Genomic DNA, 17,185 nt, shown 5'->3' on the forward strand with positions numbered 1-17,185 from the left:
ATGAACAGTCTCTATTTTGTGCTCGGAAGATCTCTCAGGTCATTTTGAACCGGCTTAAAGGAAATCCTTCATATGGACAACCAGTCCGTTTGTCACTAGAGCTGAGCAACACACTCCACGCAATGACAGCGGCTTCATTCAGTTGATTGATCTGATTAAAAAAATAAAATGAACATATTTCGGGTGCAGAACTATGTGGATCCCGCACGGCTGTATATGCATGCGTTGAACAGCGTAAAAAGCAGGTGAATCATCATTTCTACCTGTGATTTTGAGGAGGAAACCCGCACGATGTCAGAAGTTATTTCACACCATCGGACCAAAACATGGTTTGGACAGTCTTGGGCAGGCTCTTAGTGTGTTTTATTGATCTTGCATCTTGTCACGATGCATTTGCTACAGCCATGCACCTGTCAGTTTGCCTTGTCTTTCTTTGTGAATGAATAGTGCCGTGCGTAAAAGCGCGCACTGTATGTAAAGACCTCGGCGGAGCCGATCGGCGCTCTGAAAGAAGTATTAGCCTGTAAATGTGTCTGCATTGTTATTTCATTTGTCTGGTTCCCCAAGCTCTTCAGGAGATTATTTATTTTAAAATACAGTCATATACATTGTTGCTTCACTATGGTTTAGTATTGAGGGCAGGAAATAAAATGTAGTTCATCATGTTGATGAAGCAGTGTCCTTTGCTGCAGTGCATTTGAAAAAAAGGAGAGGTGTTCATTTGATTGGTCAAATTACTCTCAGCTGGGTTAAACCCACTTTCTCTCCTCCCTCTTGCGCCACCTGCGCCAGTGGGCGGGATGGAGGCGTGACTGCGCCTGGTTCACGAAATTAGGACAATTTTCTGGACACGCCCCATTGACTTTATCCGCCGACGGCGCACTTTGCGCTCCGCTGACAGCGGGTGGACTCGGCGGAGTCTACGAAGCGAGAGCCCAAAGAGATCAAAGGTTTAGCTATGGTGACCTTTCACCTACGCAGTCACAGGACACACAAGCCCCTTTTAAAGTGCCCATACCACTCGAAAACCTGCGTTCTCCCCAGGGCATCATCTTTAGACGCCTCCTGGACCGTGGTGAGTGTTTCTGACGCTGTTTTTCCCAGCAAAAATAAATAAATCTGATGCTTGCCGCTGATCACGTTTAGTGATGTGTTCCGCCGTTTTGTGCTTTTCCGAAAAAGCGGTCCCACTGTGTTGACGTTAGCGCTGTTTGTGCTTTCCCTGTGTAACTTTGTGAGACGATACTTTGCATGCTGTAACGAGATTTAACAACCAGAAATCTGAAATCATTCTTGTTTTAATTTTATAAACACAGTCCGGGAACTTTCCGGTACCCTCTCGTACTACTGTATTTTATTATGCTGTGCGAATTGTATCATGTTTTTATTATTGATTTATCTGGATGTGGCACTTTGAGATCTCTTTTGAAATGGAAAGTGCATTATAAATAAAAGGTATTATTATTAAGAAGAAAGGAACCCAGAACCTGTAAAGACCTGCTGGAGTCACTCACCCAGGAGGACTAAAGAACCCAGAACCTGTAAAGACCCCAGCAGCCAGTGTTCCTCTGAAGCGGTTTCAGAGGGTCTGGGTGGAGGTCTGTGTGGAGGTCTGTGTGGGGGTCTGTGTGGGGGTCTGGGTGGTGGTCTGGGTGGAGGTTTGTGTGGAGGTCTGTGTGGGGGTCTGGGTGGTGAGCTGGGTGGGGGTCTGGGTGGAGGTCTGGGTGGGGGTCTGGGTGGGGGTCTGGGTGGGGGTCTGGGTGGAGGTCTGGGTGGGGGTCTGGGTGGGGGTCTGGAGCTCCTACCTCTGCTCCATCGGACCGGCTGCTGCTGACGCTGCAGGATGTTGACGTCGCTGTAGGTGACTTCAGGTTCTGCTGCCGCGCCTGAACACAGAACGTCCAGAACGTCAACAGTCGTCCGTCTGAAGAGACAAACCTTCAGGAGTCTGCTGCTCACCTTCAGGGTTCCTGCTGCAGAACCGGACCAGCAGGAGAACCAGCAGGAGAACCACAACGAGAGAGGAGAGGGAGATCCACACAGGGAGGAGACGGGAGGAGGAACCAGGAGGAGGATCAGAGGAGGAACCAGGAGGAGGATCAGAGGAGGAACCAGGAGGAGGATCTGTCTTGTGGTTCCCTGAAATCAGTCTCAGTTGAAGGAGGTTCTCAGCAGCAGACCTGCAGCAGGTTCGTCCTCCTCACCTGAGACAGAGATCCAGCTGGGTGGAGACTCTCCAACACCTCTGAAGCTACACCTGTAGAGGCCTTCAGCAGAGCGGGAAACATGGCGGAGGGTCATGTGACCTGTGGACTCAGTCCCGATGGAGACGCCATCTTTAAAGAACTCAGCTGAGAGGGTGGAGGGAGCGCTGGTTCTACAACCCAGAGTGACGTCCTGTCCCTCCATCACAGGGAGGACGGGACTCTGGAGGACCACTGTATCTGGACACAGAGAGCAGAGTCCAGCATCTGAGAGAGACAGACAGAGAGACAGAGACAGAGAGAGACAGACTCTCTTACCAGCTACAGTGATGTTGATGCTGCTTCCAGCTGCTCCCTCTCTGGACTCACACCAGTAAACTCCACTGTCTCTGGTCAACATGTAGCTGATTCTACAGGAGGAACCAGCAGGTTCTCCCCACCCATCTCCACATGAACTCCTCTGTCTCCTGCTGGTCTTCCTCCAAACCGTCCATCCGTCCTTCTCACAGCTCAGAGACACTGAGTCTCTTTGAAGGAACTGAGATCTGCTGGGACTCACAGTCAGTCCTGCTGAGAACGCTGAAACAGGGACAAGAGCTGCTGAGAGAGGAACATCTTCATCCATCATCCATCCATCCATCCATCGCCACCAATCTCCAGCCTGGTTGCAGAATTTAAATGTGCCAAAGTGAGACTGTCCATGTCCCTCCTGACTCTCTGGACCCTGCTGTGAGGTCTGTCCTACCCTATTAATGGGGACTCCAGCCACAGAGCGCTTCCAGTAAGGTCTGCTCTCATCCACTGAGACATGGTGGACAGCGTCCAGCAGAGCAGAGGAGACCTTGGGCTTAGAAAAGCAACACCATTCAGGTAAAAAGCCTTGAGAACTGAACACGGAACCAAGGTGGTGGAAGGGTGTGCCAACAGGAAGAGGAAGTCAGCTGTTCCAGAGCTGCAGCACAAGACAAACGGGGTCGCTGGATGACCTTCACTCTAGACTCAACCGGGTTCTCCGGTATTAAGTCAACAAAGCTGAGTCCAAGAGAGTACCAATCAAAATCCAGGATGTGGACGCCCACCATAACGAGTTCAGGAGGGGGAAAAGCCCCTCCCCCTCAGTCCCTGATGTGGGTCCAGTGAAAGCAGCCAGAGACTGGCAGATGAGAGTGGACTCAGACCATAAGATCTTCTCCCCCCAGACACTGCAGTGACCAGACCTGGTCCTCTGGTCCAGCTCCTGCCAACGAGCCTTCGTTACTGAGCTGACCCTACCCCGGGAGGGAGAATCCCAGGAGGCTTTGCAGTTCTGTAACTTCACAGCCGAGACAGAGGACGGGGCTGGACGATAAGGGGGGTGCCCAGTGGAGGTACCTTTAGGACAGTTTGAAACCAGAGACCCTGAGGGGGGTTGGGGTACGGGGTCAGGCTCACAGACAATCCAAGCGAGGACCAGTTGGGACACTCTCCTGGGTCTGGACACCCTGAGGTGGGCCTGCCACCCTCAGCACAGGGTACATTGTAGTGAATAGATGAAATGGGATACAGTCAAGTCGGCCCAAATTGAAGCCAGCCCCAACCAACTTGGCCCCCGTTCCGGGATACAGCCAAGTCAGCCCCTAGCCAAATCGGCCCCATGCAAACTTGCGGGGGGGACTCTCAACGGGACAAGTGGAGACATTTTCATCTGAGGAATACAAAGCAACCAATACCTTAAACAACGTGGACCGTGACTTGCATTTTTACAGTGACATTGACTATAAGGGTGGCAGCCGACGGCAGGGTGCCCGGCGACCAGATCCCCGGACACAGAGACTGGCTCTAGGGACATGGAATGTCACCTCATTGACGGGGAAGGAGCCCGAGCTTGTGAGGGAGGTTGAGAGGTACCGGCTAGATATAGTCGGGCTCACCTCCACACATAGCTTGGGCTCTGGAACCCAACCTCTCGAGAAGGGCTGGACTCTCCACTTCTCTGGCGTTGCACGCAGTGAGAGGCGGCGGGCTGGTGTGGGTTTGCTTATAGCCCCACAGCTCAGCCGCCATGTGTTGGAGTTCACCCCAGTGAACGAGAGGGTTGCATCTCTGCGCCTTCGGGTCGGGGATAGGTGCCTCACTGTTGTCTCAGCTTACGGGCCGAACAGCAGTGCAGAGTACCCGGCCTTCTTGGAGTCCCTGGGAGGGGTGCTGGACAGTGCTCTGACTGGGGACTCCATTGTTCTACTGGGGGACTTCAACGCCCACGTGGACAGCGACAGTGAGACCTGGAAGGGGGTGACTGGATCGCACGGCCTCCCTGATCTGAACCCGAGTGGTGTTTTGTTGTTGGACTTCTGTGCTATTCACAGTTTGTCCATAACGAACACCATGTTCGAGCACAGGGGTGTCCATAAGTGCACTTGGCACCAGTACACCCTAGGTCGGAGGTCGATGATCGACTTCATTGTCGTGTCATCTGACCTCCGGCCGTGTGTTTTGGACACTCGGGTGAAGAGAGAGGCAGAGCTGTCGACCGATCACCACCTGGTGGTGAGTTGGATTCGCTGGCGGAGAAGGAAACCGGACAGACTTGGCAGACCCAAACATGTGGTGAGGGTCTGCTGGGAACGTCTGGTGGAAGCCTTTGTCAGCATGGTTTTCAACTCCCACCTCCGGGAGAGCTTCTCTCATGTCCCGAGGGAGGCTGTGGACATTGAGTCCGAGTGGACCATGTTCTCCACCTCCATTGTCGAAGCAGCTGCTCGGAGCTGTGGCCGGAAGGTCTCCGGTGCCTGTCGTGGCGGCAATCCCCGAACCCGGTGGTGGACACCGGAAGTAAGGGCTGCCATCAAGCTGAAGAAGGAAAAAGCAAAAACTCGGGTCCTGGAGGAGTTCGGAGAGGCCATGGAGGAGGACTATCGTTTGGCCTCGAAGAAATTCTGGCAAACCGTCCGGCGCCTCAGGAGGGGAAAGCAGGTGTCTGCCAACACTGTTTACAGTGGAGGTGGGGAGCTGCTGACCTCAACTGGGGAGATTGTTGGACGGTGGAAGGAATACTTCGAGGACTTCCTCAATCTCGTCACTACGTCTTCCGTGGAGGAAGCAGAGGCTGAGGTCTCAGAGGTGGACTCATCCATCACCCAAGCTGAAGTCACTGAGGTGGTCGGTAAGCTCCTCGGTGGCAAGGCACCGGGGATGGATGAGATTCGCCCTGAGTATCTTAAGTCTCTGGATGTGCAGGGACTGTCTTGGTTGACACGTTTCTGCAACATCGCGTGGCGGTCGGGGACGGTGCCTCTGGATTGGCAGACTGGGGTGGTGGTCCCCCTGTTTAAAAAGGGGGACCAGAGGGTGTGCTCCAACTATAGGGGGATCATACACCTCAGCCTCCCTGGGAAAGTCTATTCCATGGTACTGGAGAGGAGGATTCGACCGATAGCTGAACCTCAGATTAAGGAGGAACAATGCAGTTTTCGTCCTGGTCGTGGAACAGTGGACCAGCTCTATACCCTCCATAGGGTGCTCGAGGGTTCGTGGGAGTTCGCCCAACCAGTCCACATGTGTTTTGTGGACTTGGAGAAGGTGTTCGACCGCGTCCCTCGTGGTGTCTTGTGGGGGGGGGCTCCGGGAATACAGAGTCCGGGGCCCCTTGTTAAGGGCCGTCCGGCCTCTGTATGACCGGAGTAGGAGTCTGGTCCACATTGCCGGCAGTAAGTCGGACCTGTTCCCGGTGCATGTTGGACTCCGGCAGGGCTGCCCTTTGTCACCGGTTCTGTTCATCATTTTTAAGGACAGAATTTCTAGGTGCAGCCAGGGGCCGGAGGGGGTCCGGTTCGGGAACCACAGGATTTCATCTCTGCTTTTTGCAGATGATGTCGTCCTGTTGGCTTCATCGAACCCAGACCTGCAGCATGCACTGGGGCGGTTCACAGCCAAGTGTGAAGCAACAGGGATGAGGATCAGCACCTCCAAATCCAAGCCCATGGTCCTTGACCGGAAGAAGGTGGCTTGCCCTCTCCAGGTCGGTGGAGAGACTCTTGCCCAAGTGGAGGAGTTTAAGGGTGCTTTCACACCTACAGCATTTGGTCCACTTGAAGCGGACTAGAGTCCCCAACTCCTGCAGGTTCGGTTCGTTTGCGCTGGTGTGAAAGCGGACCAGTTAGTTTTGGTCCGGGACAAAGAACCGTACCGAGACCTCCTCGAGGAGGTGGTCTCGGTTCGGTCTCCGTGCGGGCCGCTGCTGGTGTGAATGTTGACTGGCCTCGGTCCTGTCCGCTCTGTTGTGGAGAAGGCTTCTTGGTTGGCGGAGGCTTCCGTAGCAAGCTGCACAGCGCATTACGTCACACATGCTGGCCAATCAGGGTTCACTTCCGTCACCCAAAACACAATATTGTGTGAACAGCGCCACCAAGGGACAGGAGGGTCATAGTGGATAGTTCATCTGCAAAAACAAGTGGTGTGATTGCGAACCGAACCAGTTGACAGCTGCGACATTCATGAATAATTTATGTCCGAACCGAACCACTCAAGCGGACTAGTAGGTGTGAAAGCACCCTCAGTATCTTGGGGTCTTGTTCACGAGTGGGGTACGGATGGAGCACGAGATTGACAGGCGGATCGGTGCAGCAGCTGCAGTGATGCGGTCGTTGTATCGGTCCGTTGTGGTGAAGAGGGAGCTGAGCTGAAAGGCGAAGCTCTTGATTTACCGGTCAATCTACGTTCCCACCCTCACCTATGGTCATGAACTTTGGGTCATGACCGAAAGGACAAGATCCCGGATACAAGTGGCTGAAATGAGCTTCATCCGTAGAGTGGCTGGGCGCTCCTTTAGGGATAGAGTGAGGAGTTCAGTCACCAGGGAGGAGCTCGGAGTAGAGCCGCTACTCCTCCACATCCAGAGGAACCAGCTGAGGTGGCTCGGGCATCTGGTTTGGATGCCTCCTGAACGCCTCCCTAGGGAGGTGTTCCGGGCATGTCCCACTGGGAGGAGACCCCGGGGAAGAACTAGGACACGCTGGAGAGACCATGTCTCTCGGCTGGCCTGGGAACGCCTTGGGATCCTCCCAGAGGAGCTGGAGGAAGAGTCTGGGGACGGGGAAGTTTGGGCATCCCTGCTGAGACTGCTGCCCCCGCGACCCGGCCCCGGATAAGTGGTAAAAAATGGATGCATGGATGGATGGATGGCATTGACTATAAGTGTAGGTATTATGATGACGATGAGGTAACGAAACTTGAACTTAAGGGTATGTCTATATTTCATTCAAATTGTCGAAGTTTATATGCAAATTTCGAATACATTAAAGAGTATTTAAATGAATTCCAAATAGAATTTAATGTAACTGCACTATCAGAAACATGGATAAAAGAAAATGGATCTGGAAATTTTGAACTTGACGATTATCACATGTTTACTCAAAATAGAAATCAAAAGTCTGGTGGAGGGGTGGCACTTTATATACATAAAAAAATTAAATGCACAATTAATTCATAAAATGACAATGGCAATTGACCAAGTTTTTAAATGCATTACTGTGGAAATAAATGTAGACAAAGGAAAAATATTCTTATATCCTGTATATATAGACCACTGGGTGCAGATATGGTAGTATTTACAGAACAAATAGACAAATTATTTACAAATTGTATTCATAAGGACATATACGTATGTGGAGATTTCAATGTTGATCTATTAAAAGCAAAAACACACAGACCCACAGAAAATTTGTGGACACAATGTTTAGCTTATCTCTATATCTGGTAATTTCAAGGCCAACAAGAGTAACTGCACACAGTGCTTCCTTAATCGATAATATTTTCACCAATGTTTTTCACAATGCTACAAATGGCATCTTAATCAATGATATTAGTGACCACTTGCCAATTTTTCTAATCCCATCTGTAATGTAAATGCACAAAAATGAAAAAAGAATAGTAGTAAAAAAGGCAAGAAAACGGTCTGAACAATCTATTATAGCTCTACAGAAAAGTTTATCTGAATTAAATTGGGCTAATGTCTTGGGAGAAAAAGTTGTTAATAAAGCTTATTCAAACTTCATTAATGCAATCAAATACTTGTATGATAAATATTGTCCTGAAACTGTGCTCAGATATGAACATAATACCCCTTTCCCACCGCAACTAGCGGGTCGACCCGTGTCTGCGACCCGCTAACTATCGTCTTTTTAGACGCCTTTCCCACCGCCTGCAGACCCGCGTCTCACCTCCTGCTGGCGAGCCGCGTCGCTGCGTTTTCCCGCACTGATGGTGTCCCACGTTGATGACATCATCAGCGAGACGGAGCAAAACGAAAGTAAACAATGCAGCGGAAAACAGTCCCTGTTACCTGTAGATGAATCTCCTCCTCCCCACGGATCCAGAGGAGCTCTCTGGTCTCGCTATCTTGCCAATGCTGGGTCATGTTGACGAAGGAAATCTCACGCTGTGTCCAGAAACAACTAGCGCGCTAACTTAGCCGCGCTGCGTCGACATCATCATGTAATTTCCCGGATGTGTCCCTCCCACTAAAAGCCGCTACAAACTGACCGGGGAATTTACCGGGTCGATTGCAGGGTCAGCGACCTGGGTCGAAATCCCGGGTCAAACCTTTTCCCACTGCCATGAATTAGCAGGTTTAAACGGGTTTTTTGGCCAGTGGGAAAGGGGTATAAGATAAAAAAGAGTCCATGGTTGACAAAGGAGTTGTTAAATGCATGTAAAAAGAAAAATTCACTGTATCGGTCATTTATAAGGAAAAGTATGACCGAGGCAGAAACAAAGTATAAGAGATATAAGAACAAATTAACAACAATATTAAGGAAATGTAGGAAAGGTTATTACAAAGAATTGATTGAGAAAAATATAAACAATATGAAAGGATTATGGAATACTTTAAACCATGTAATAAATAAAAAATGTAGGTCCATATCTTTTCCTGATTATATGAACAATAATCATGGTAAAATTACTAATATTAGTTCTATAGTCAAAGCATTTAATGATTATTTTGTCAACATTGGGCCCCAGTTGGCTACAAAAATTGTTACAACAGATTACAACGATGCCACATGTAACGTTATAAACAATGTGAATTCTATGTTTTCGTTTGTAACTAATAAAAATGAAATAACAAATATAGTTAATAAATGTCAGAATAAAACATCTACCGATTGGAATGACCTTGACATGACAATAATCAAAAAAGTAATAAAACAAATTGTTACTCCTTTAACTTATATCCATAATCAATCTTTAAGAAATGATGAATTCCCAAATCTTATGAAAATCGCCAAGGTCACTCCAATCTTTAAAAGTGGTGATAGGCACCACTTCACAAACTATCGATCTATTTCCATATTCCCACAGCTATCAAAAATTTTAGAAAAAAATATTTGTTGCCCGACTAGATAGCTTTATTGACAAATACAATCTACTTAATGAAAGTCAGTATGGCTTTCGAAAGAACATGTCAGCATCAATTGGTCTAATTGATCTCATAGAGGAAGTGACTGATTAAACTGACAATAAATTGCATTCCAAAGGCGTCTTCCTAGATCTACAAAAAGCATTTGACACTATTGACCATGAAATACTGTTAAAGAAACTACACAAATATGGGATCAGAGGGGTGGCATTTCAATGGGAAAAATCATTTAAACAACAGACAACAGTCTGTGCAGCTGGGGGAACATGCATCAGAATTAAAATTCATATCATGTGATATACCTCAAGCATCTGTTTTAGGGCCAAAACTTTTTCTGTTATACATTAATGAGTTGTGTAACGTAACAAAAAAATTAAAATTTATATTATTTGCAGATGATACAACAATTCTGGGTTCTGGCAAAGATCTGCAGCTATTACTGACAGAAATCACTGTAGAATTACATAAAATGAAAAACTGGTTTCATAGAAATAAACTATCATTAAATCTATCAAAAATGAAAATGATGTTATTTGGGAAAGGTAGAAGACAACACCAAATTCAAATCCATATTGATGATGTAAATATTGACTGTGTAAAGGAATATAAATTTCTGGGAGTGATCTTGCGTCACGACATTAGCTGGAGATCACATATTGCCAGCATACGCCAGAAAATAGCAAGAAATATTGCAATAATAGGGAAATGTAGATATATACTAGATCAAAAAACCCTTGTTATGTTGTAGTATTGGTCATTAATTCTGCCTTACATGACTTATTGTTCTGAGATCTGGGGAAATGTTAGCTACTTAAAACCTCTTATTAGATTACAAAAAAAGACCATAAGGATTGTACACAACGTTGGTTTTAGGGAACCTACTAATACACTGTTTCAAATATCTCAAATCCTAAAACTTAAAGCTCGTGTCCGGAGTTTTGAACGAGAGAGGTTTTTTTTAATCCAGTGTCTCGAGGTTCCCCCTCCCTCTGCTTTCATGAGCAACCAAGCCACGCCCCTTTAATTGTGCACGCTATTATCCATCCGGTGAAAAAGAGAGCCTCTGAGTCCTGCAGCATCCTCCATGTTGAGCTGTTTCCGGTGGATGTTCAGCAGACGGTGGATATATCTGCTGCAGAGCTAACTCTCCTCTGCTGGGCGAGCGACGTGCTCTCTGGCTGCTCCACACTTTGATTGACAGCACGAGAATGCGGAAGCTCGAAGTCTATTGGCTGACGCTGACCGGCGCTTTTTCGGATAACATGGGGGTCTATGAGACGAAGGCGGAGCTCATAAATAAATTTTTATATTGCTTTATGCTAATATTATATTATTATCGAACCAGACTGACACATTTAAGCTCTGTTGAAAAATGATATATACGTTGGAAACGAACGGAAACTCCGGACACGAGCTTTAATGAGATTATAAAGCTGAAAACCCTACTAATTATTTATAAGGCAGTATACAGTAAACTTCCTGGAAACATCCAAAACAGGTTCTTAGAAAGAGAAGGTGGATATAATTTTCAGTGGAAAAATAACCTTCAAGTCCAGTGTATGCGTACAACCCTGAAGAGCCAATGTATCTCCAGAAAAGGCGTACACTTATGGAATTAATTAGACAACACCTTAAAAACATCTAGTAGTGAATCACAATTCAAAAAACTATACAAAATATATGCACTTAAAGAATATGCTAAAGAGAAATGAGTGAACTAATCCCCAAGATAAGTAAATCGATCCATGGACAGACACTTATGCACCACAGTGTGTACGTGGCTGGGATGGAAATTGTGGGTTCTGGTTCTGTGGGAAGGTTCATGTGCATGTAAAACGTAAATATATTTGCAGTTGGAGTTCTCACGTAAGTCTTTGTCCATGTAGCAGCACTATGAGGCTGTAATGACTGGAATGTCCGGGGTGGGCATATATAAGCAATAGCTTCAGGCTACTCCTTTTGAGTTATTTGACTTCTTTTCTTGTTTTCTTTTCTTGTTTTCTACTTTTTGTATCTTCTTAGTTTTAGACTGTACGCGTTGGTTTAAACAGAAAATGTTCAAATAAACCTAAACCTAACCTAAGTGAGATGCTTGCAGACATGTTTGATCCCTCCTGGTTATTTACTGGTATTTTTTTTCAGCGTGAGAAATACACTGTGGTGTGAGTGTGTGACAAAAGAGGCTTTGGGCCGAGTTGGTAAGCAGCTTACAGTCAAGTCGGCCCCCTGAGAACCCCTCTCAACGGCGAGTTTGCATAGGACCGACTTGACTGTATCCGGGGTCGAGTTGGTCGGGGTCGACTTGGATTTGGGCCGACTCAACTGTAAGCAGCTGAAACACCCTGTAGTGCTGAGGGACACAGCTGACACTGTGTCCTGGTGGTTAAAATCGATGGCAGCCGTTGTCAAGAACTCTCTGTGGATTCAGTAGCGGTGCAAATCCTTGGGACTGCAACACCGAGTCCTTTCTGTCCATCCATCCATGGACATTCATATCATCACTGACATGACTGTGCTCTGTTGTTGGATTGTGCAGTAAATGTTGCAGTAAGTAGTTTTACTCCTGTACCTCTCTTCCTCCTCTCACGTTTCCCCCAAACAGCTCGACGCTGTTTCAGTAATCACATTTCCTCGTTCACAGCGGAGCAGCTGGTAGCAGGAAGTCAGTCCAGCCACCGGGTGGCGGACTGCTGACTGCTGGACCTGATCAGGACATTGAGATGTCTGGACTGACCATGGGTGAACCAGAGTCTCCAGATGGACTAAGAACTGGAGCAGAGAGTCTGAGGGACTGTGGGACTGGATCAGCAGCAGTGAGAGAGCAGAGACTGAGGCTGAACTGCAGCTCGTTCACTCAGCTGCTGCTTGTTGGATTGTGGTCGCCTGAGGAGAAAGGCTCAAAGCTCTGCAGACACAGTAACCAAGACAAATGTCCTCCAGTTGTAGTTTCCTGGTGTCCCCCAAATCAAACAGCCTCAGTAAAGCAGAGAGACTCTGTAAACTAGACTAAAGGACTCTGGGCCTTGTCTCGGAGGCAGAGAGAGGAGGAGGAAGCAGACTGACCTGGAAGCGTTGCTGTGTAGATGATCAGAGAGGTCAGAGCTGAGGAGGACAGGCAGGTTAGTCAGACCTCCACCCGGCCTGACGGAGCAGACGTGGAGCAGAGAGGAGTGTGTCTCACCCAGCAGACGTCTGTCCTCCATGGTGTCCGCTCTCACAGTCAGCCTGCTGGCCGCTGTTCACCACAGTCATTGAAGCCCGCCCTCTTCCTCTGCTCTGTGGTTTCTCTCCTGAGCTGCTGAGGCCGTCTCTCAGTCTCTGTCTTCATGTGAGGACAATGGTAATGGTCTACACTTATATCGCGCTTTTACACTGCATTGACAGAGCCCAAAGCACTTTACACTGCATTAACTCATTCACCCATTCACACTCACATTCACACACCAGTGGAGGCGGCTGCCATGCAAGGAGCTCAGTCCACCCACTGGGGGCAATTTAGGGTTCAGTGTCTTGCCCAAGGACACTTCAACATGCAGGCAGGGGGAGACAGGAATCGAATTAACAACCTCCTGATTGCAAGACGACTGCTCTCCCCACTGAACCACAGCCGCCCTGACACAGGACAGACGGGCTGCCATGAGACGGGACTTTCAGACGAGAGACAATGAGACTCTGTGGAAAACTGTCCATTGTCCCCACCATCAGGAAAAGATGGATGTTTAAATCAGGAGGTGATCAACAGTCTGATCAGCTGTCAGAATCTGTCAAGAACTTTCTGAGATACCATGAAGACCTGGCCAGGGGGGCCAGGAGGGGGACCAGCAGGGGGACTGGGAGGGGGACCAGGAGGGGGACCAGGAGGGGGACTGGGAGGGGGACCAGGAGGGGGACCGGGAGGGGGACCAGGAGGGGGACCGGGAGGGGACCAGGAGGGGGACCGGGAGGGGGGACCAGGAGGGGACCAGGAGGGGGACCGGGGAGGGGGACCAGGAGGGGGACCAGGGACGTGATCTGTGAAGCTCCAGCTTCATTTACAGCTCTGTGGACTAGAAATGATTTTCCTTTTTGGTTTTCCTCTTCTTCAGAGTCTGTGTGGAGAACGGAGCCGAAGCTGTTCAGGAGGATCTCTGTGTTCTGGAGGCTCTGACGGTTCTTATGGGGAATAGATGAAGCTTTGAAGCCTGAGTGAAGAGTTGTGCAGAGAGAAGAGCTTCAGCAGGAGAACCGAGGTTCTGAGCTGAACTGGAGACTGTTTCACCAGAAGATCTGAGAGTTCTGAAAATGTTCTGTTTGGAGAAATGAGCCGAGCCGCTGGGGTTCTAGACTGTAACGGAACGTGGCGTTAGAGACCCCTCCAGCAGTGGGACAAAGCAGTTCCTCGGCCTCTGGGTCCTGGTCTTCGTGGCTCTGAGCCCTCTGCCAGACAGCAGGAGTCAGACAGGGGGGGTCGTGGGTGGAGGAGGCCTTCAGGGTGGGGCTGGCTCTCCATGGAGTCCTCCAGAGAGGGCGGGGCCCGGGGCCCCCGGACCTCCTTCCTGTCTTCCTCTGAGCAGCTGGAGAAGCTCTGAGGTCTGATGGTCCTCCTCCTGAGGATCCTCAGGAAGTGGAGTTTTCCAGCAGCTGTGGAGAATCCTGCTGCTGTTACTGTGAACAACCAGGAGGTCAAAGGTCGGTGGAGCAGTTCTGTTGTTCCTGAAACAACAACAACAACAAGCACAACAGCGTCAAGGTTGATATCAGGGACCAGCAGCTCCACAGCTCCACCTGCTGGACGGTTCCTGCAGCTACATCAGTGGAACCACAGGATGATGTCATGATTCAGTCACGTGACTGTTCTCCAGGAAGTCAGACTCCAGAAGGAGCTTAAAGGAGGCAGGAGGTTCTGATCAGGTCTATAAAACACTTCAGGTCTCTGAGAGCACTTGGTGCCTCAGGTCCAGATCAGCTGGTCCTGGATGTGGACCTCAGGAAGCAGGAGTCTCTGACTCTCTGACACAGACCTGCTGAATGAACTGTGGAGAATCAGAGACGTCCAGATGAGCCACAGACGCTGCTGAGTGGACGAAGAACCACCATTAGTTACAACTAGTGAATGAATTCCTGCTGACGAATGTTTCAGTTCATTCTGACAGGACCAGAGAGCTCTGAGTTCTGCTGGGATTCACAGACAGATAGGATCCATTCTGATCAACATGTTATTTTATTTTATTTATGCTGCAGAATTGTTGGATCTCCAGACTGATCACCAGGAAGCCCTGAACCCGGGTCAGAGGTCACTGACCAGCAGCAGGCTGCTTCCCTCTCAGGGACCCTGGAACCAACAGCTGCTGGTCGTCCATCCAGAGCAGCCTGAAGAAACAGGAACATACTGCAGGAGAGTGGGGAAGATCATGACATTTATTCCCCATATATGAGGGGTAAGATTGAACATATTCCATATATTTTCAGTATATTGCAATACAGTTGAAGAAATATATTGGTAAATACATTTTCCTTTGGTTTGAATAACTAAACTTGTTGAATAATCAGAAATTCCTGAAGGATAAACCAGAATCAGATTGAACCTGAAGAACAAACCAAGTTAGTCCCTGAAGAATACACCAGGTTAGTGTCTGAGGACAGGTAGAAGTGTCTCCTGGATGTCTTCACCAATCAGATCCTGATCAGAACAATCCAGTCAGTTCAGTAATCAGTAATCTGAGCTGGACTCTGATCAGGGACTGTGGGGAATTTCAAAGTCATTCCAGGAAGGATCATCAGTCCTTTATGATCCATGGACCTGTGGACATGTGACCTCTCCTTTACCTCGAACACTTCAAGTGCACTCGCCATCTTAGAATGAAACCTGACAGCAGCCAATCAGGAGTCTGGGATCCTGAGTCACCTGACCAGCCTCAGATTTACAACCAGACCAGACAGATAAGACTCAGTTTTTAATAACGCTGTGGTGTTATAATCAAAATCAGTCATTTGATAGTCACAAACATTTCTTATCAAGTATCAGGGAAGCTGCTCCCTGCAGTCATGACCTCTCTGGAGTGAAGGTAAACACCATTAAGTTCTCTTTTATTGGTGCGTTTCTTTATGAGAGACCTGTTCAAAGAATTTTATGACTGGCTGCTTATGACCCAGTTTTATTGTCATCAAAGTTTTTTAATGGCTCTTGATGTCAACTGTAAGGTGAGGACAGGAAGAACCTGCAGAACCAGGCTCAGAGGAGAACCCTGCAGAACCAGGTCAGAGGAGGAGAACCCTGCAGAACCAGACCCAGAGGAGAACCCTGCAGAACCAGGATCAGAGGAGGAGAACCCTGCAGAACCAGGTCAGAGGAGGAGAACCCTGCAGAACCAGACTCAGAGGAGGAGAACCCTGTAGAACCAGGCTCAGAGGAGAACCCTGCAGAACCACACTCAGAGGAGGAGAACCCTGCAGAACCAGGCTCAGAGGAGAACCCTGCAGAACCAGGCTCAGAGGAGGAGAACCCTGCAGAACCACACTCAGAGGAGGAGAACCCTGCAGAACCAGGCTCAGAGGAGAACCCTGTAGAACCAGGCTCAGAGGAGAACCCTGTAGAACCAGGCTCAGAGGAAACCCTGCAGAACCAGGCTCAGAGGAGAACCCTGCAGAACCAGGCTCAGAGGAGGAGAACCCTGCAGAACCAGGCTCAGAGGAGGAGAACCCTGCAGAACCAGGCTCAGAGCAGCTCTCTGCTCCTCCAGTTGGAGTGAAGGGACAGAGAGACAGAAGAGGACAGACTGATTCTCTGAATCAACTCAGCAGTGCTCCACTCGCTGCAGGGGATCTGTCTCCACCCGTCCCCTCCTCCACCCGTCTCCTCCTCCACCTCTCTCCTCCTGGTCAGCTCTCTCCTCTGGCTGGTGTGAAGTCTTCTGTGATTGGTCAGATCCTCCTGGTATGAAGTGAAGAGATCCAGGAAGCTGGTCGTTTGTCCATCAGTCTCTCATGAAGTCAGTGAGTTCTTCAACCCTCCATGTAGATGTTTACTGTAAACCCTGTCACATTCATCCATTCATCCTTCACTCCTGCTTCTTGTTGTTTGACACAAAGTTATTAATGTTCTGTGGAGAACAGCCTCTTCTGGTTCTTGATAGTTTAGAAATTCATTCTGGACTCAGAAGGTGTTTTAACGAGGTTTGAATCTTCAGTATCCCATCCCAAACTCCCATAATGCATTGCAGCTCCAGTCATGGCAGCCCCCTCTGCTCTGTTCTATATGTAACAGATTACTTGTTACTGTACTCTCCTGTGTTCTCAGGTGTTCAGTAGAAAAGCTTTTATTCTGCTGAATCAGACATGAGCACCAGTCAGTACTGGACCTGGTTCTGGACCTGGGAGTTTTTCACTTTGTGGCAGGAAGAAGTCAGCAGAGTCCTGAAGAACAAGATCAGGTTTGTTGTTCAAGCTGAAGTCTAAGTTGTGTTGATGTACTGAGTCTGACTTTTCAGGACTGACTTTACTGTTCTCAGGTTTATAGAAAACAGTATTTAACACGTAAACTTTCCCCAGTTCTACTATGGATTAAGTGACATTGCAACACACCTGAACAAACAGGTGTTTGTTGGGG

General features: G+C 48.6%; 1 protein-coding gene across 1 annotated transcript; it reads right to left on the reverse strand.

Moving 5' to 3' along the window:
• Nucleotides 1–956: 956 nt before the first annotated feature.
• Nucleotides 957–12,819, reverse strand: LOC115382880 (uncharacterized). Its single transcript, XM_030084832.1, has 7 exons — nt 12,782–12,819; nt 12,664–12,702; nt 2,511–2,783; nt 2,205–2,444; nt 1,960–2,139; nt 1,806–1,886; nt 957–973 (listed from the first exon to the last, which is right to left on the reverse strand). The coding sequence occupies exons 1-7, from the start codon at nt 12,801–12,803 to the stop codon at nt 957–959; spliced, it is 852 nt and encodes a 283-aa protein (XP_029940692.1). The 5' UTR covers nt 12,804–12,819.
• Between the last annotated feature and the right edge of the window lie 4,366 nt (nt 12,820–17,185).

Source organism: Salarias fasciatus, chromosome 3 (assembly GCF_902148845.1).
Source record: "Salarias fasciatus chromosome 3, fSalaFa1.1, whole genome shotgun sequence".
In the NCBI taxonomy this organism is placed as follows: Eukaryota; Metazoa; Chordata; class Actinopteri; order Blenniiformes; family Blenniidae; genus Salarias; species Salarias fasciatus.